Raw genomic sequence first — 21,327 nt, forward strand, 5'->3', positions numbered from 1 at the left:
GGAGATGGCCGAGAGCCTGATGAGGTCTGCAGCAGCCATGTGCCCACAGCTAATGCAGCAATGCAGCGTGAGGGAGTCTCTGTCCGAGTGTGTGTCCAAGAGAAGCCGACAGGCACAATCGTTTCTGAGGAATGTGCTAGTGGAGAATACAGGAAGACTTATCATTGACAGATTAAGGTAAAACATTTATTTAATCACTGTGAACCTTTGAAACACAATGTTTTCTGTTACAGATATAACAGTAAAGCAAGTTATATTAGTATGTGGTTTTAAAGTTTTTTCCTCCTTATTTATATTAATTAAGGCCACCAATAATAATAACTAGTAGAATTTACACCTTTCAGATGGCTACAGCTCAAAAAGGGAAACTGTGAAAACATAAAAAAATTAACTTTGTAAAAGTACGATTGACAATGGAATGTAATTAAAGGGGATCGTGAGTATGAATAAATTAAAATAACTCAAGTTTTTATTCATCTTTGCATCCAGTGAACTAAGAGAAATGCTTGGAATCTCTCTGGCTGACACCATCCTAGAACAGATGCTGCAGAATCTGATGATGACTCAGGACAAAGTGGTGAGTATTGCTTTTCAAAAATCTACATGTAATCATTCTATTTTCTTTTCTTATTGTTGACTGTCATGTTTCATTTTGCTTCACCTCAGTCACACATACTGTTTCACGCACACATCTGTGCAGCCATGTGTCTGGTTCTAAAGTAGGTTCAAACAAAACAAAACAAATTATGGTACTTGCTCACTCATGTCCTTGATAAGTTGTATCTAAAGCATATTCAGACAAACAACAAAAAATGACAAGTGCAACTTCAATATATACTGACTTTAAAGAAACGATATTTAGCATATCGTTTAGCATTTGGATCAGGGTAAGAAATTGATTTTGAAGTCTGTATGTTAAATGTGTTGTGTTCCATAATAGTGTGTTTTCCTTCTTGTACTTTTTAGAATAGTCTCGTAAAAGAAAATGCTTGCAATGCTATGAAAATGACCGTCCCTGAACTACACGTGGTTGACAGCAACTTCCCCACTGATGATGTGAGGGACACACACATTCTGTCTTTATCACTTTTTTCTCACTCTTTCATTTGTGGCTCTGATTTTCCATTTGTCCTTGTGTGTTCTCTGGTCCATTCTCAGTACAGTCCAGCATTTTGGAGAAATAACTTCAACTGCAGCAGTCTAAGGCCGGCACCATCGATTAAGAGTAAGAGACAAGCGATTCAGAAATGTCAGTGTTTGTTTGTTTGTGTAATTGTTAAAGCTAAAGTATAATAATTACAATACAAGAATCCTGACACACTGAATAAAATCAAGAAACAGTATACGAGTAAATATTAGAGAATCATTTAGTGCAACAATAAAAAAACAATGCAAATAAAGCAACATATTTGCAAAACATTCATTTCTAATAGAAAAGGCAACTCAACCACAAGATAAGTACTATGAATAACTTATCTTGCTCTGAACCAGGCTAAGTTCGGAGAATAAATCACGTAACGTGACGTAATTTGGCTTCATTTTTTCTGTTTTTGTGCATCTGAGCTAAAGTACTGGGATAGCATTGGTTCCAGCACGGCTGCAACCCCTGCAAGGACAGATGTGGTAGAGAGTGAATGAGATTTCTGGCAGTGTTGTCTTTAAACCTCTGACCACTGGATGGTACTGTCGTTGGTGTAGTCTTAGCTAAATTAATCCAGGATAAGTGTTTATTCACAACACAGGGAACACAAAATAAATCTCCATGGTAACTAGAGGGGGTTTAACTGATAGTGCTTCTATTTAACCAAGTCAAGGATGAATTCCATCAGGATATGTGGAAAATCCATCTTAGTCTTGTTTTTGTGCAGCAGCCCTGATGGCTTTTACATCCATGTTTAATCTAATAGTGTTAGGGTTAGGGTTGCTTACAAATACAGATTTACTGATTTATTCGTTAAAACTGAAAAACATTAGTTAATACAATAATAAAAAACAGCATGACATTAGAGTGACAGTTTCACAAATTAAATTTTTTGACTGTTTGAGAAAACAATTCAAATAATTGTACATCTTATATTTGTACGCTCACTGTATGCTTAAATCTGAGGTCTCCTGGATGAAGACTGGAAGCAGCAGGACAGAGAGAAGGGAAAGGAAGGAGGGGAAGGAAGTCTCCTGTCAGTCACAGCCTCTAGCCCCTCCCCCTCTACTTCCTCATTACCCTCCTCCCCTGGGTGGAGGGGAAGGAAGCTGAGGGAGGGGGAGGTAGCCGTGGTGGATGCTGCAGTAGCGAGAGCTAGAGGGGCATCCTTCATTGCTCCTCCCGATCATCCCCTCCTTCCCTCCATGGCTGCTCCAGCTCCAGAGAAGGAGGCTGCTGACTACGAGGGCTCATGCAGACCAGAGCCTTCCATCTCCAGCTGCAGGCTAAGCCCAGGACTCCACCCCAGCTCTGGATCCCCCGCTTCGTCCATGGAGCCTCTCCCCACCCAGGGACATAGTCTAATGCATTACACAGCCTCCCGACCACGGCCACGACGCACACATATGCAGCCTCCGTCCTCTAGGCCTCAGGTGAGAACACACGCATCCACAAACACTTATCACACATGCACAGATTTGAGTAATCATTTTCTATTTTAGAGCTATTTGTGTTCACATATTCAGACATGCATAAATGCATCATCTGTCATAGCGGTGGCCATCTTTATCTTCATATTCTCTTCCGTGTTTACTGTTTAATTTGTGCATATATGTGTGTGACAGGCTCATTCATTTTGGGAGCGGTGTTCTCTGGGTTGTTCCCAATATTCTCTCTCTCTCGCTCTCTTTCGCTCTTTCAATTATTCATATTTTCACATTGAAAAACTTTGTTTATTAACCATATTAATTTGTGTTGACCATTTGTTTGAATTGTGTCACTTGACATTTTCTGTTTTCATGTGAGTTTTGGATTTTATTCATGCATTTTTAAATGTTACACAGCAGATGTTGTGAGAAATACAAAAGAACCAAGACAAAACCTAATTAATATAAATTAGATGATTGTGTTTATGATGTTGGTTGTTGTTATTTTTTTTTAAGTACAGTACACTGTAACAAGTTTCTGTATTTTGTACAGCAATATTACTGTAAATTCGTACTGTAGCTCTTACATACAGCTTTTTGCTGTAAAGCTGCAATGCATCTTGGTTAAAATTCATTGGCAGGAGAATTCTACAGGAATTTTATTCTACTGTATTACAATACAGTATTTTTCATCTGCGACTTTTTTAACCAATAGAAACAATTTAAACAATAACTACTTACCACGAAGCAGGAAAAGACCTTATGACATTTCACCTTCCGTGAAATTAAAGCTGTGCCACAGATCGCCTTCTGTCCTTCAGAGCTTTGTCGCAGGCGCAGCTATCAAGGTAAATGAAGCTTTTTTTTTCCCAACTTCACAATAAGTAAGCTTAGTTTTCTTAATATGAAGTGTGTTAATTTGGTCTGTAACAAGTGTGCCACCGGGAGAAAAGTAGAGATATTGTTCGCTAGTAAGACAGTAGGTTAGCGTGTGTGGCAGTTAGCTGTAGCTAGTTAGTTGCTATAGCTAGCTATCTGTACAAGAAACGATTGTAACTATGTTCTGTATTGAACCTCAGCTTTCACCTTCAAAACATTTTGCTTTTGGAATAATGTTCTTTTCTATCTTTTGTTACAGGCTGTTTATCGGGATAAACCCAGAGCAAAGTTCTTCGAAGTTCCAAGTGGGCACTTGTTATAGTGCAGATTCAATTGTACTTGTAACTGAATCTGCTTTAGTATTACTATTAAGTAATATTTTACATGTCTTGTTCAAAATCATATATAATGTAAAATTAAATTGTTAAAAGATTATTTTAAAGGTTTTAGTTGCACAAAAAGTTGTAATTTTGTTTAACAATAAATTAAATGCTTAAACAAATAGTGTCCTTTGTTTTTATGGTATTTAGATTAGAACAATATAATATATTATAGTATGAAAACCTACTGTAATAACTATTACGGGATTGTAATCATTACTTGTAGAGGTGGAGGAGTAACAGCAGTTTATAAATCAGATTAATTAATTACTCCTAAACCTAAACATAGTTATAACTCATTTGAGAGCCTCACTCTGAGCCTTTCTCACCCAGACTCTAAAACTCAGAAACCAGTTGTGTTTTGTATTGTTTACCGTCCTCCTGCTCCATATTCAGAGTTCTTAACTGAATTCTCTGAATTTTTATCTGACTTAGTTCTTAGCACAGATAAAGTCATTGTAGTGGGAGACTTTAACATTCATGTAGATGTTGACAGCAACTGTCTCAGCACTGCTTTTAACTCCTTAATAGACACTATTGGTTTTACACAGCAGGTAAATCAACCCACTCATCGTTTTAACCACACTCTAGATCTTGTCCTGACATATGGGGTTGAAATTGATAATTTAATAGTTCTTCCCCAAAACCCTGTTATCTGACCATTTCTTATTAACTTTTGAATTTAGCACAACTGACCCTATAACAGCTGGAAAGAAATGTTACTATAGCAGATGTTTATCTGACAACGCTGTTGCCAGATTCAAGCAGATGATTCCATCATCTTTTGCCTCAATGTCTTGCAGATACACAGAGAACAGTCACCTTAATCCTTATGAACAGGTTGACTGTCTTGTAGATGATGCTGCAGCTTCTCTACGTACAATGTTAGACACAGTGGCTCCTCTGAAGAAGAAGACAGTGAATCAGAGGAGGTTAGCTCCGTGGTATAACTCAGACATCCGCAGCCTAAAGCAAAGGACTAGACAACTAGAAAGACAGTGGCGTTCCAACAAAATAAATGTAAACTGCATTGCATGGAAGGACAGTCTAATGAAATATAAAAAAGCACTTTGTGCTGCTAGAAAAACATATTATTCCTCCCTAATTGAGGAAAACAAAAACAACCCCAGGTTTCTTTTCAGCACTGTAGCCAGGCTGACAAAGAGTCATAGGTGTATTGAGTCTACTATCCCTTTAAATCTCAGCAGCAATGACTTTATGAACTACTTTACTAATAAAATTATCATCATTAGAAAAAACATTCAGCAGCGACTTCTTCCAAATGACAGAAAGCACTGTCTAGATCCATCAACTTTAAATTTATTAAATCCTCTGTCTTACCTAGACAGCTTCTCCCCCATAACTCATATGGAGTTAACCTCAATAATTAACTCTTCCAAGTCGTCCACTTGTCTTTTAGATCCAATCCCAACCAGAAAACTCAAAGAAGTTCTACCTTTAATCAGCTCATCCATATTAAATCAAATCAACCAATCTTTACAACTAGGCTATGTACCACAGGCTTTTAAGGTGGCTGTGGTCAAACCTCTATTGAAAAAACCAACCCTTGACCCTGGACAACTAGCCAACTATAGGCCCATTTCAAATTTACCCTTTATTTCCAAGATTCTGGAAAAAATCGTGGCTAAACAATTATCTGACCACCTTAGTGGGAATAACCTGTATGAAGATTTTCAGTCAGGATTTAGAAAACATCATAGCACAGAAACAGCTCTGGTTAGAGTCACTAATGATCTTCTATTAGCTTCGGACAATGGTCTAGTTTCTGTCCTTGTCCTGTTAGATCTTAGTGCTGCATTTGATACAATTGATCATAACATTCTATTACAGACACTAGAACATAGAATCGGGATTAATGGAACAGCATTGGGATGGTTTAAATCCTCTTTGTTGAACAGATTCCAGTTTGTTCATGTTAATGATAAATTCTCCACACGCACAAGGATTAGCTATGGAGTTCCACAGGGTTCTGTGCTGGGTCCAATTCTGTTTAGCCTATACATGTCTCCTCTAGGTGAGATTATTAGAAAGCATTCTATTAATTTTCATTTTTACGCAGATGATACTCAGCTATACATGTCCTTGGAACCAAATGAAACAGATCAACTAGTCAAAATTCAGGGTTGTTTAAAAGACATCAAATCCTGGATGTCCCAAAACTTCCTTCAACTAAACTCAGATAAAACCGAGATTCTTATTGTTGGGCTTAAAAATCTGAGAGAGACACTATTGAGTCAGATAGCCACCCTGGATGGCATAACATTAGCTTCAGATTCTACTGTGAGGAACCTTGGTGTCATGTTTGACCAGGATCTCTCTTTTACATCATACATTAAACAAATCTCCAGAACCGCCTACTTCCACCTTAGAAATATAGTTAAAATCAGAAGCATCCTCTCTCAGAGCGATGCAGAGAAACTGATCCATGCATTTGTTACCTCTAGGCTGGACTACTGTAACTCCTTACTCATAGGATGTCCTAACAGCTCCTTAAAAAGCCTACAGCTCATTCAAAATGCTGCAGCCAGAGTTCTGACAGGACTTAAAAAGAGAGATCACATTTCTCCTACATTAGCTTCTCTGCACTGGCTGCCTGTAAAATGTAGGATAGAATTTAAAATTCTCCTACTCACATACAAAGTACTCAATGATAAAGCTCCTTCTTATCTTAAAGACCTTATAGTTCCTTATGCTCCCAGCAGAACACTTCGTTCTCAGAGCGCTGGGCTACTTGTGGTTCCTAGAGTGTTTAAATGTAGAACAGGGGGCAGAGCTTTTAGCTACCAAGCTCCTCTCCTCTGGAACCAGCTCCCTCTTCAGGTTCGAGAAGCTGACACACTCTCCACCTTTAAGATTAGGCTTAAAACCTTCCTTTTTGATAAAGCTTATAGTTAGAGATGGTTCAGGTCACTGGCAATTATTGTTAGTCACAGGAACCATCTCTTAGTTAAGCTGCAATAGACATAGACTGCTGGGGGACTTAATTTATACACTGAGCTCCTCTGTTTCCTTCTACCTCCTCTGTCCCATAACCTCCCATCATTGTCCCATGTTTAACTAACCTTGTCTCTTTCTGTCCAGTAGTTGTGCTTCTCTCCCCCCCCCCCCCCCCCCCCCCACTCTTTCTCCCTCTATGTCCTCACCTACAGGTATCATTGGACTCAAAGTTTGGTGTCTGTGATGGGCAGCTGCGGATCCAACCATCCTGCCTGCATCCAGTCCCTGCTCCTACCATCCTGCCTGTGCTCTGTTGTTGCTTGTTGTTGCTTGTTGCTGTTGCTGTGCTTTTCTATCTCTCTATCCTCTCACCCCAACCGGTCGAGGCAGATGGCCGCCCACATCCAGTCTGGTTCTGCTGGAGGTTTCTTCCTCGTTAGAGAGGGAGTTTTTCCTCTCCACTGTTGCTGTAAAATTAAATGCTTGCTGTATGTGGGATTTGTTGGGTTTAGTTGTGTGAGGTTTTAAACCTTACTTTGTAAAGTGCCTTGAAATAACTTTGTTGTGATTTGGCGCTATTTAAATAAAATTGAATTGAATTGAGTTGAACTTTATTAAAAAAAACTGCAGTAGTATGATTAATGTACTACAGCAATTTAATTAATTTGCTAATTGCTGCCAGCAAGTTACTGGTACATAAATTAGCAAAAAGCATTTCCTGCAGAAAAAATTTAGTGTTTGTGGTAAAATGCTGGATTTATTCTTGAAGAATTGTTGAAATTTTGGAGATATTCTGAAAGTATGCAGCAGATACCGAAATAAATGTAAAAGTGAGAAAGAAAATATTTACTGAGAAAAAGATGTAAAAAAGAGAAAGCAGAAAAGAAAGAAAAAGGTATGAAGGAATCAAATCAAATATTTGCTGAAACTGGCTAAATAGTTGCTGGTTGAAAAAGTGAATTTGTGAATAAAACTAATTGTGGTTACTTGTGTAAAGTAAATTGTGTATAAAAAAAACACAATTTGTGAGTTGATAATAATTCAGTAATTAAGTAAATAATTCAGTTCAAACGCTGTTATTAACTGATTATGTCCAAGTAGCTGTGACAATTTTAAGAAATCAGCTCACATTAAATCTTACTTAATAATCATATATATCATGTGCAGTATTTTTCCTATTTATTTTAAGAACTTGGGCATCACGGTGGTGCAGTGGGTAGCACTGTCCCCACACAGTGAGAAGGTCCTGGGTTTGATTCTATGTGGCGTTTGCATGTTTTCCGTGTTGGCGTGGGTTCTCTCTGGCTTCCTCCCACAGTCTTTTGGTCACTCTACTGTAGATTGCCCATAGGTGTAAGTGTGTATGTGAATGGTTGTCTGTCTCTGTGTTGCCCTGTGATGGCCTGGCAACCTATCCAGGGTGTACCCCGTATCCCGCCCGTAGATAGCTGGGATCTTAGTCTTGGCGATCCATGCACTAAATAATACATCGACAATTAAAATTGAAACACTGCTCGTGACGACTGTGTTGGATAAGAAAAAGCAGAAAGGCACAATTTTTCCATTACAGTCAATCACCATCTACAGGCCAAAAGAAAGAGTGGATGAGAAATCTGCTTTAAAAAAAACAAACAAAAAAACAAAAACAATGATTCATCTAAATGTCATGTCATCAGTTTATCTGTTCGACTATGTAGCTTGTTCCATATTCCATATCATTGTTTTAAATAAATCTAGAGGAACAAACAGAATATAAAACAAATGAATCCGGTGTCATGTTCATGACTGAAGTGTGTGAGACTTGGTAAGTGTCAGAATCACTGATACCGATGTGTGTGTGTAACTGCTCCCATGCTAGGTTAACTTCTATGACTTCTGTCTTTGCTCGTACATACAATGGCCAGAATATACTTATGCACAGGACCTTAACATACTGTATGATGTTACACACACCTTATCCTCTAAATGTTTTGACCTTTCTTGTGTGTCTGGAAGTGTTGCTGTTCATTTGTAAGATGAATCACTTCATCATCACAATCTGAGTTGTTGTCAAGGAGATACTTAAAGAAGAGCAGGGAATTCAGACTTATTATGCTGTTAAACAGGCTTGAACCTTAACTGTAATCATCAAAAACTGTATATTACTTGAAAGGCAACACTTCACTGGTGTGAATTTTGTATTTTGACGACTCAAGATTGTGATTAATTGAGTAGAAATTAGCCTTGTGCCACTCCCCAACAATCAGAAAATAGAGAGAGAAAGTTTGTTTTAAAAAAATAATTCCTCACACTCTAAGGTGTGACATCACCCACATCCAGCCAGGAGAAGTTGCACATTAATCAAAAACAATAATAAATCAAATGATGCTCTAACGAGACACAGCCATTCAAAAAAGCAATGAAAACCATTGAATTCAATTAAATTTTTGGCTCTTAGGGGCAATTCTTAAGGAATTGCTTGGCACAATCTTTAATGTCATGTGGTTTATGACCACAACAGCTGACGATACTCCGATGAACCCTCATGTTGTTGTTGTTTGTTACAGGAACCAAATGTTGAGAACGAAACTAGTGATGTGACGAACAGAGTGGACGAAGGAGTAGAAGAGTTCTTTACCAAAAAAATCATCCCTGTCTATGCATTGTGAGTTAAAGCAACAGATGCAGTGACACACACACACACACACACACACACACACACACACACACACACACACACACACACACACACACACACACACTCTAACCTTTGCTCTAATCCTAACCAAACCTCAATTCTAACCTTAGCCTCAGCATTAATGGACAATAACAAAAGACTTTTACACATTATAGTATTGACTTGTATATTATATGTTTTCACTCTCATGTATACAGTATATCTATAACTATATCTGTATCTATATATAGATATAGATATATATATATACCCCCCATACCTCACCAGAACTGGCATCTTCCCCTGTGGGGGGGCATGAGAAAGTCTTACTCCGCACTGTAACAGGGTTGAGGGGTAAGGCCAGGTGTCCAACCAGTTGTGATGAGGCACCCCACAGGAGCAGACAACATGCCCTCCTGGCTCGAGCTTCCACACTTGGTGGTGGAAGCAGCCGCTCTTAATGTGGCACTTGAAATTCCAACTAAAACTTTTGACATGTGATGTGCAAATTGACACGAGAGGAGATGTGGAAAAACTGTTGACTCAGTTTGTTCGTGACATTAAGACTGTTTCTCCTAAAGTAGTGTCTGTATTGTGTAGTATTTGAACACAGGCTGGGCTAATTGTGTAAAACTTTCAGTGATCTCATGTGATGATCAAACCCTGGCGGCTCAATGGATGAAGCATTAATTTGTCTGCTGTTAAGAGCTAATGGATTGTAGATGACAACACTCAGATGGGGCTAAACATAGCGAAATAATGGCCAGTGCCCTGATGTGAGGAGCTTAATATTTACAACCTACTCAGCATCTTTTCCTGTTTGTTGCTTTTCTGCTGTCTTCCTGCTGCAGAAAAGGCCGGTTGGAGGAATCAAACCCTGTCCAAGCCACTTCCCCAGCATTAAGCTCCACCCGTTCTGCCTCCACCACCTTTTCTTCCTTGTCTGACAACATCACCTCCCACTCCATTACCTCTTCCTCTGTCCCGTCTAGTGAAGCATCCCTCACATCTGCTGATCTTCAACCTTTCTCCACATCCTCCACCTTCCCAGCTCCTTCCTTGGCCACCAACACTATTCCTGCACTCCCCCCCAAGAATATGAAAAAAAAGTTTGGCGACTTTTTTGCCTTCAAAAAGGCCCGAGGCAGAAGTGGCAATACAGAAGGAGGAGAGAGAGGGAATGGGATGAAAGTCAAAAGAACCTCCATTGCTGACCTCATTCGACCCCTCGGTGAGGCCAAAAATAGTGAAAAGGAGCGAGACGAGAGAGGGGATTCTAACACTTCTAATGATGTTGCCACCACAGTAATAGCTGCCAGCAGCCTTCATGTTGCAGGGGAAACCACGTTGACCAGTCACTCCTACTCCACCACCATCACCACTGACATCACTACTTTTGAAGGCGATGTGGTTCCTGTCCTGCTGCACCCCTCCCCAGGCGTCACCCTTTCTTCAGTGGAGCCGGAGAAGAGCAGCGTGCTAAGGGCAGTGAGTCCACATGGAGACAGGCAGGGGAAGGCGACTAAGAGGTCACTGCGAGAGGGAAAAAGCCAGAGTCTTATACTGCTGACAGGATCAGAGCCCGAGGACAAGAAAACCCCACACAGCAAGGTCAGTGCGACAGGGGAATAGCTGGTGTAGCGGATTAAAACAAATAGTTTGATATTAATACAGAAACATTAACATTCCCTGAAATAGGGGCAACAGGTTGTTTTAAGGCTGAAACCACACTCTTTATTATTTTAGTCAAACGCTCGATGTCAATTTAATGACTAACAATAACAAGTTACCTTGATAGAACCAAATAAATTTTTAATGTTGTGAATTCTTGTCGCAGTTCAGTGACAGTCTCAAAGGATTAGAAATGTTTGTCTTGCCTTAGTTTGGAGCTGTAGGCCGCTGTGCAGCGTCTCTTGTTACCGGTTTGGTTGAGCAAGGCGTGCCCTCTCTGGTCCAGGTGCCACAGCCTCTCCCGTGGTGATGATGATGGCTTCGAGGCAGCAAAGTTACAGTCATTCAAGGTTGAATGGTCAGGGTCCAAGATGTCTCAATGGCAGCACTACTTAAACCACCCCAAAAAGATGACTCCTAAAGTAGCAAAAATTGTTGCTCGTTCTTATTTCTACGTTCAAAGTAAATTTACAAAATAAAAAAAAGTAAAGAAAAGTAATGCAACGCAAAAAGAAAGGTGAAACAAGTTTAAAGATAGAGGGAATTCCAAATTATAACTAGGCTGTCACTTGTTAAATACTCCAGAGAGGCAGTTATCACTTCAGGCGGAGTTCTTCCGGTGGTGAAAAGTTCCACTTCTTCAGCTTGGCTATCAAACTATTTGATTTGGTTTGATCCTAAAATTTTGGATAACTAAGCTTTCCTCTTTTCATCAAGCTAAAGTTCCATCACACCATAACACAATACACATGTAATGATCACGTTGTCACTCAAATAAGCAGAGAAAACAGAATAATTAAACCAGCAAAAATAATTGCATAGATTATTAAAGCTTTATATGTTTTTTTAAACACTGGTCCCCAACCTTTTTTGCGCCATGGACCGGTTTAATGTAACAATATTTTCAGGGACCGGTCTTTATGGTGGGGCGGAAATATAACCCTAACTCTAACAAAATAAAATGTTACGATCGGCATGAAAACTGGTATTTTCTATATATAATAATAAACGTGCATCCACCATGTGTGCAGCTTTATTAGCAGCATCCTCGTAACATCACCTAACCAGTAGAATGCTTGATCTCCAAGTGATAAAGCAGCTTGAAGGCTTGATTGCCTCGTTGGAACCAGTCGCTGCACATTATGCAGAGCGGACTTGGAACAACCAGTCGTAATAAGTCCATGTTTTATTTTGCGTGTGTTGTGTGTTGCGTGTGATGTGTTACGTGTTACCGACTGGAGCAGCCAGTAAGACATGTGATCAAGACAAGTGTCTTAACATGTGTCAAGACCAAGTCCTAGGCGGATTTAGCCAAGAGATTCAGGTAATTTTCCAAAATAACATAGTTCAGAATCACACAATAAATAAAACGGGAATGATGTGAGATTTCTTTCACGGCCCAGTACCAATTGACCCACTGACCGGTACTGGTCCGCAGCCCGGGGGTTGGGGATCACTGCTTTACATAGTCTTGTCACTGTGTAACACTAAGCAAACAATAAAACATAAACAAATAATAATTGCAAGCAACATCAATTTATAACTGGCTTAAAATGCAACACAATAATGAGCTTACATAATTTACCTGGTGGACATAGCATATATGTATGAGATTAAAAGAAGAATGTGAGTATCTATTCATCTCGCTAACAGCTAGCAGCTAGCTAAGTTGCTGGGTTCAGCGGCTTCGGACATTATTGTGGTTAGGGTTAGATAACGGGTGCGTTGTTAAGGTTACAGTTAGCTAACACAATACAGCTAGCGACTTGCTAAGCTATGCTCGCTAATAAATCAAAATCAAAAACTTCAATCCTCTGGACTGAACAACAACCACTCAACAGCGCCCCTTACTGACTATGCTTAAATTATCTGGGCTGTGATCTACCTTACGGATCGATGACGGCGACCTACTGCACCTATTTACCGCTGCCAGTAGGTAGGTACCTACCGGCCCATACGTATGGCCTGATAACCACTGATAATGACCATTGAATGGCGTGATAACGTCTGAAGCCGCTCGATCTCCTGGGCTAGTGGGAGAGTCAATGAAATGAGTCTTGGTAGAGAAATTATGAGACAAGTCTTGGTCTGGTTAGTGATAGGACCCTGATGAGATTTAGGTTGTGTCACCTTAAAGTATCCATGGTCTTTTGATGTGCACTTAGCCATATGAGTGCTGTCATTGTTAAACTCACAGCTCCGTTGTGAGAGGAAACAGAGTTCTGTAGAATAGACAAGAATACTGTGTATTCTTATCTTCTGGTGAATCACAGCTTTTTCTCTGTGGAAGGGAGTGAAGCTTACACGTTGTGTTAAGTTTCCTAGGTCTAGTTGTGGATTGTTACACTGGAATCCAAACTACTTGTTACTGAGTTATAAGTTATTATTTCCGCACTGATATTTACTATATTTATATTTACTGTTCTGCAATGGTTTTTTTTAGAAACACGTGCCTGAGAGCTCACCATGTTTTGAACAAAGGCTTCAGGTGATGCTACAGAAAATGAGCTTATCCAAAACTCCACCCGCCGACACCAGGAGCCACCAGGTAGGGCGGCTGTGGCTGCTACAACTAAGCATCAGCTTGGGTAGTGTGTGGATAAGAGTAGTTGTAGAACTTGCTCTCTTTGTCTGAACACAGACATTGTTTATCAAATGAGCAAAGCTATTGCAACAAACTTCAAATGTATTAAAGTAAATACGACCTAGCGTTTACTGCTTGCATTATCAACCTAATAATGCCGAACCCTACTGGTTCGGCATTTGATGGCCTTAGGTCCCTCCGTGCCTTCATCATACTGTGTATAAACAATCTTTAACCTTTTTAACTTTAATTGCCTTCTGAATGTGCAAAATCCAACTCTTCAATCTGCACTAGTGCTTTGAAATTGCTTCTCGTTACTTTATTATACTGTGTTGCAGAAGAAAGACGAGGAGCTGAGGAAAGCCAACTCTGAAGGTATTTGTTTGGTTGTGTTTACATCATATAAACAATGTTGCAATGGTAAATAGGCACAAAAGTAAGATTAGAAATATTTGAATTCAGTCAGATTTAATCTTCAGTGTTTCTCTCACTGAAACAAACCAATGTCATGTGAATCTATGACACCAAGCTAATCCTGTAAACCAGAATTCCTTTCGATACTGGTCCATTAGGCAGGCGTTGTTTTGGTCAGTGTAAACTGTTTGTCACTTTATCAAAGTGATCTTTTCTTTGTTAGACTCTTACTCTTCCCTTAGCACCACTTAACACCACTGTCCCTCAGGTACGATCCTGGACAAACCTGAACCACCTCCCACATACATGAAGCCCAGAACCATGTCCACATCAGCAGGTATCAGTTTTGTTTGCCCTAATTCTAAATAAAAATAATAATCACTGAGCACAAGTTGACTGTTCTTTCTTACCTTAAACCCACACTCAATTTATATATTTATATATAAATATAAACAAGAAACAACAAATTCCACATACAGCAAGCCTTTAATTACTATTACAATTGCACTCAATTCTAAAATCACATCTTCCCTCAACCCTCAAACAGGCCTTCAAGGACCAGCCAAAATGTCCTCACTTTGTTAAAATGTCCTCACTTTGATTGGAAAGTACGTTTTTTCTAAATTCGATGCAAGTACAAATGCACGCACGCACACACACACACACACACACACACACACACACACACACACACACACACACACACACACACACACACACACACACACACACACACACACACACACACACTCCAGGACTTTTCAGTATTGCAGACCTTTTAGAAATACTGGGTCTATGTTTGTGCACTTACACATAAACAGCTCCTTTGACAGGTGAAGGCTGTTGCAAATTCAGACACAAGTCTCGATGTATTTCACATATGTGATCACCCCCCATTCTGCAGTGAACCTAGTTACAATACACACAGAAAATACAAGGCTCAAACTGAACTCATGCAGTATAATGGCACGTTGAGTAGGAGTTATTATTGACTGAAAATATAATAAACTTCTACGTAGATAAAGTTTAATATCACCCCTTTACATTTATAAACAGAAGCTCAGCTTATATGCATGTACTGTATTCAGACAGATTCTTCTAGTCTTTAACTGATCCTCTCACCGTTTCCTTCCAGCAGATCCCAGGAATTCTATGAGGGGAATGGAATTTAATCCAAAATCTGCTCTCCCTGAGCATTCTCTTGTCCTCCTCTCACCCAAGCTCCCAGTTCCCCCTCCACCAGTACCTGCACGTCCAACCTCTGCTCCCTCTTCCAGTAAAGTGGAGAAAGACTGTCTGAGAGCACACCCCCCAGATGTGACAACACAGGTACTGTAAGAAGGGCTTGTTCCTGTGGTTGTGGTTGGTTGGGGTTCAGCAGTTTCTCAGTAAACATTAACCCTTGGCAAAAAGTAGTTCATACAAGTATACTGTTTGTATACTTTAATCTAAGAAGGTAAAGGTATCCTTTAAGTTCACCTGTATGCACACAGATATACCAAACCAAAGTATATTTAAGTGATCAAGTATACTTGGTTTCTACTTACAAGTATAATAAAGTGTTTTTCGTCTAGATTTGTAATTTTGCTTAAGTATAGTTAAACTGACAAGTATACACAAAAGTCTAAATATGTTAGGTGAATGAGTTATGAGTTAACTGAATATAATAGGTGTGTGCTACATGCACGGTGTGCAGATATTTGATGTGCACATTTCAGTTTAAAGCCAAGAAAACTCTTGATTAAAACCAATTAACCATCTTTTAAGTAAACAGCACTGTTGTATGTTTTATTTAGTCTGTCATATTTATCACTGTGATATACAGCTCCATCATCTAAAAATGCTTTGTAAGACCAAAAGTTAGGACAGACACTGTACTAATAGTCTGTATGAAGTACACTAGTAGTTTAATTGTTCAGTACTGTTAGTAGCCTGAAAGTACATTATTAGCATATGCAAGTTTATTTAAAGTGCATTTTAATGCAGTTAATAGTGCATAACACGTGACGAATTATGTGCTTCTACTTTTTATGCATTTAAAATATACTTCAAGTGAACTTTTGGGAAGTGAAAATTGGGCCAATTTAGTCCCAAGAAGTATTAAATGAGTTAACTTACAAGAATACTAAAAGTAGATGTGGTGGAAATTTTCCATAAAGAAGCAGATGAGAGAGTTGTCCTTTTGTGCGATTTATTGAAATAATAAAGAAAATAAAAATAATGGGGAAAGCAAATAAAAAGCATGGATGTTGATCGTGCACATCCACAAACCAAAAACCAGCTGGGGAGATCAGTGCACACACCACGAAGGTGTGATGCAAAGAGCCCACGATCCTCAAGTTGCTTCTGCCTTTTAGCTTCTCTGTCCGACTAGGGTGGAATGTCTTTCCAACCCAATCAAATTACATGCACCATCTCCTCCCTGTCGCAGTGTGTGTGAAGATTTTTACTTTCTCACACCTGCATTGCTGACGTCCAACTATCTGTGAGAAAGGAGCACCAAGTCTCAACAGACAGAGACACAACTCCCCGACCTTGGGTTTGGGAGCTAGAGTTGAGAGTCTATCAGGCAGAGACAACCATTGAACAATCTAGGTGAAATGTCAAATGCATACAGTAAGACAAAACATAAGATATTAATTGCAGAACATCATAGTCAAGTCATAATCAAGTCATAAATCATATAATAACTGCATAGAAGTAAGGAAGACACATATAAATACGGAAGAGACAATTTTTTCCCATAACAGTAGATTCACATAAGTACACTTACTCTGCAAAGTATACTTTAGAAATATACTATAGTTATAAAAACTTGATCAAATAAATTTTAGTATACATTTTTTTGCCCGGGGGAACATATGAATGCATCCATGTAAAAGTGGGGGAAGGATGTGATCAGACTTTACCTGTATCTGCTTTCACAAACTATATCAAAACAGCAGTGATCCATCCATCCATCCATTTTCTTAACCGCTTACTCCCTAGTGCGGGGTCACGGGGTGCTGGAGCCTATCCCAGCTGGCTACGGGCGAGAGGCAGGGTACACCCTGGACAGGTCGCCAGTCCATCGCAGGGCAACACATAGACAGACAAGCATTCACTCACACACTCACACCTACGGGCAATGGAGAGAGGCCAATCAACCTAATGCACGTCTTTGGACTGTGGGAGGAAGCCGGAGAACCCGGAGAGAACCCACGCAAGCACGGGGAGAACGTGCAAACTCCACACAGAAAGGCGCCAGGGTCGCCTCTGGGAATCGAACCCAGAACCTTCTTGCTGTGAGGCGACAGTGCTACCCACCGCACCACCGTGCCGCCCAACAGCAGTGATATATAATTTATTTATTTATTATTTATTTACAGAAATTACCTTATTTTTGGGGCTTTTCTCTGGGGCACCGAGTCTAAGTAAAACCCACTAGGTTTTATTAAAAAAAAAGTTTTTTTTCAGCTATTGTGCACCTGTATAACCACGTTCTAACATGATATTTACAGTACCATACACAGAAAGACGCTACACAAAGATTCTTTTGTAACTTTTAATAACATAAATACTGCGAAGTCTGTGTATTGTACAGAGCCTGTAATACAGTTGTTTAAAAAAAAATAAAAAACATAGCACCCCGCACCACAAAAGTAATTAACCACTACAGTATCTACCGCTGCCTTCTGCACATTAGAACCAGTAGGGTCGTCCTCTTTAGTGTCAGAATTAGTAGCTAGAGCACATTGAAGAGTCTCAATGCTAACGCATAGCAATGACTAAGGTCGCATACAACACGCTAACCTTAACAGCTTTCAGTTGGATCTGCATGGTGTAAACATCTCAGCAGTGTTTGGCAACATGAAGCTTGTGAGCCCGTAAAAATCTACAAATTAGACGCACTGTTGTATAAGACGCAGGGTTAAAGCTCTGGAAATAAACAGATGGATGTTACCTGGTTATGGGTTACCAGGTATGGGAGGTTTGTTTGTGGAATTAGACTCTGTTTGCTGACACGCCTGCACCTGAGACTTTGTCTGCAGCGGAGGACTTGCTTGGCGCAGCTCCTCCTCTGTCTGGCCCTGCAGCTCTTCACTCATCTGGTTTGTCGTTGGTCTCTGCGGCTCTCCAGCCTCCCAGCACGTCTCATCTGCCTGGTACAGCTCCACGCCGGGGTTCGTCTGTGGCTCTGGTTCCGGCTCCTCGTCTGGTTTCATCTTTGGCTCTGGTTCCAGCTCCACGTCTGGTTTCATTTCTGGCCCCGGTTCCGGCCCCACGTCTGGTTTTGTCTCCGGTCTTTATTTGTCGCGGTGGTCCACAGAGGACACCGCTGGTTCCCGTTCGTTGGGGCGGTCCAAGGAGGACGCCGCTGGTTCCCATTCGTCGCAGTGGTCCATGAGTGGCCTTAGGGCTCATGGGGTCAATGCCACCAGACTGTTCGCCGTGCCTCCATAACCACCCGCTGTTACGCTGGCTCTGCCTCTACCGGCGACGCCCTTCCATAGAGCTGGGCCCGTGTTCGGGGGCACATGGATTGCCAGTTGCCTCCCAGTGGCTTTTGGGTTGGACCTTGCCTTGTTCGAGTTGAGTTTGCCTCGTGCTGGTAACATCAACTGACTGATAACGTAGCTGAAAATTGGAGAAAATTCAAACGTTTTGACCTATATCTGGCTGCAGATTCCAGGACTCCAACAGACTCACTAATAAAGACAGACTCGTTTGTGGCATTCCAGACAACAGTTTAAGAGAAAGACTGTTGAGAGAACAAAATCTGGATCTGGTGTGAAGAGCAGCAGAGGCAGTAAAAACACAAGCAAAAGAGTTGAGCAATGAGATAAGTAATGTGGATATGGTGGAAAGGGAAGTAAACAAAACAATTAAAATGAGGAGTGGCAATGTTAAAACATGAAACAGAAGAAGGCAAGCCAAAGGAGAGGGACACAATAGAACATGTGGACAATGCAGTACACAAGAACCTCCCAGGAGCTGCCCAGCATATGGCAAAAAGTGCAAGAACTGCAACAGAAATAACTATTTTGCCAGGTGCTGTAAAACTCAAATACACTCCTCCAGTAAAGTGCACATGCTGAATGAAAATCAAGAAGAGCAACTGTATGTGGATATGATAACACAAACTGAAACAGTTTGTGTTTCAGTTAAAGATGACTGGCTGATGACACTAAAAGTGAATGACAGTCAACTGGAATTTAAATTGGATACAGGAGCCCAAGCTACTGTGATATTAGAAACAGTGTTCAGGCCCAGACCAAAACTACATGCAACAAAGTTGAAAGTCAGTGGATACTCGGGTACACAACTGCCCGTAGGTAAAGACATGGTAACTATTACACACAAGAACAAAAAGCATGCAGTAGCATTCAACGTCGTGAATAAAGATGTTCAGGCTATACTAGGTGTAGCTGCCTGTGTAAGTCTTAATCTTGTAAGAAGAGTGTACATAGGCACTAAAGAAGAGAATGACTATGATGAGCTCATGACAGAATATATAGACCTCTTTCAAGGATTAGGCTGTATTCTGGGAGAACACACTATCAGAGTTGACAAAATATACCACCTGTTATTCATCCTTGCAGAAAAGTTCCATTTACTCTCCAAAAGCCACTGAAAGCAGAGCTGAATAGAATGGAAAAACTAGAGGTGATCAAGAAGATTGATGAGCCGAAAGATTGGGTTAGTTCCTTGGTCATTGTGGCCAACAAGAATGGCAAGCCCAGAGTTTGCATGGATCCATGTGATTTAAATAGAGACATGAAAAGAGAGCACTTTGAGCTGCCTATTAGAGAAGAAATAATGTTGTAGTTTGCCAACGCACAGTACTTCAGCAAACTTGATGCATCATCAGGATTCTGGCAACTAAAGCTAGATGAAGCAAGTTCCAAGTTGTGTACATTTAATACACCTTACGACAGGTACAGATTCCTCCTTTTACCATTTGGCATAGCCAAATGAAGTGTATCACAACACAGTGCACATGATCTATGAACACCTTAATGGCGTGGACACATCAATGGATGACATTATCATATGGGGTAGTACAAAAGATGAGCATGACAAGAGACTGAAAAATGTACTGGTAGCAACTAGAAAAGCTAACTTGAAGCTGACCAAGGAAAAATGTCAACTTGGTGTGAGAGAGCTGGAGTTTGAAGGAGACATCCTAAGCACTGAAGGCATCAGACCTGATCCTAGAAAAGTGTCTGCCATTAAAAACATGCCAAGACCACAGAGCAAAAAGGACATACAGAGGTTTAATGGAATGATAAACTACATGGTAAAGTTCATACCAAATCTCTCAGAGAGGATGGCACCTTTAGGACAGAGAAAAAGACAAAATGGAAATAGAACCATGAACATGAGAAGTCATGGAGTGTTATGAAATTGGCACTCACAAAAGAACCAGTTTTAAAGTTTTATGACCCAGAAAAACCAATCAAAAATTTCATCAGATGCATTACAAAAGGGCCTGGAGTAGTACTTTTACAAAAGCTTAAGGACTGGCAACCCATTGCATATGCATCTCCTTCAATGAGTGATGCAGATGAACGATATGCTCAGATTGAGAAAGAGCCGCTGAGCATCACATATCCATGTGAGAGATTTCACCAGTTTGTAGCAGGACACACAATCAAAGTAGAAACTGACCACAAGCCACTGATTACACTGTTCCGAACCACTAAATGACTGTCCGTTGAGAGTTCAGGGATGTTGATTAGACTTCAACGCTACACACTGGACATCATGTACACGCCAGGCAAACTGATGTACACCGCCGATGCCTTGTCCAGAGCTGTTGACCCCAAAGAACTGGTACACAGTAAGATCAGTGATGACGTGAATGTGTATGTTGATATGATAACAAGTTCAATCCCTTTTGCTGTTGCAAAGATGGATCTCATTAGAACAGAGACCAACAAAGATGACACACTAAACAGACTGAGAGACATCATCATATCGGGGTGGCCAAATATGAATCAGGACTGTTCATCTGACATTGCTGAATACTGGAACTGCAGGGCAGAACTTTCGGTTGTTGATAACATAATCTACAAGGAGAGCAAAATAGTTATTCCAAAGGGCCTGAGACGAGAGATGCTCGAGAAGATTCACAGAGGGCAGCTAGGTATAGAAAAATGCAAGACGAGAGCGCGTGAGGTGATGTACTGGCCAAGGATGTACCTATTCAAGAAGACCTGTTGAAAACACATGAT

The 21,327-nt window shown here is 40.3% G+C and overlaps 1 protein-coding gene across 5 annotated transcripts in view; it reads left to right on the top strand.

Moving 5' to 3' along the window:
• Nucleotides 1–21,327, top strand: part of carmil2 (capping protein regulator and myosin 1 linker 2) — a 39,723-nt gene that overhangs the window by 12,113 nt on the left and 6,283 nt on the right. For 2 of the 5 annotated variants that reach the window (XM_029153288.3, XM_029153289.3), the window contains exons 27-37: nucleotides 2–177; nucleotides 490–577; nucleotides 967–1,056; nucleotides 1,159–1,225; nucleotides 2,108–2,574; nucleotides 9,332–9,429; nucleotides 10,293–11,052; nucleotides 13,556–13,660; nucleotides 14,035–14,071; nucleotides 14,379–14,447; nucleotides 15,246–15,439. In XM_029153288.3, coding sequence (XP_029009121.1) covers nucleotides 2–177; nucleotides 490–577; nucleotides 967–1,056; nucleotides 1,159–1,225; nucleotides 2,108–2,574; nucleotides 9,332–9,429; nucleotides 10,293–11,052; nucleotides 13,556–13,660; nucleotides 14,035–14,071; nucleotides 14,379–14,447; nucleotides 15,246–15,439 — 2,151 coding nt within the window. The remainder of the gene's footprint in view (nucleotide 1; nucleotides 178–489; nucleotides 578–966; nucleotides 1,057–1,158; nucleotides 1,226–2,107; nucleotides 2,575–9,331; nucleotides 9,430–10,292; nucleotides 11,053–13,555; nucleotides 13,661–14,034; nucleotides 14,072–14,378; nucleotides 14,448–15,245; nucleotides 15,440–21,327) is intronic. The other 3 variants (XM_029153291.3, XM_029153292.3, XM_029153290.3) reach the window with 3 other exon arrangements.

Source organism: Betta splendens, chromosome 6, assembly GCF_900634795.4.
Source record: "Betta splendens chromosome 6, fBetSpl5.4, whole genome shotgun sequence".
Taxonomy (NCBI): Eukaryota; Metazoa; Chordata; class Actinopteri; order Anabantiformes; family Osphronemidae; genus Betta; species Betta splendens.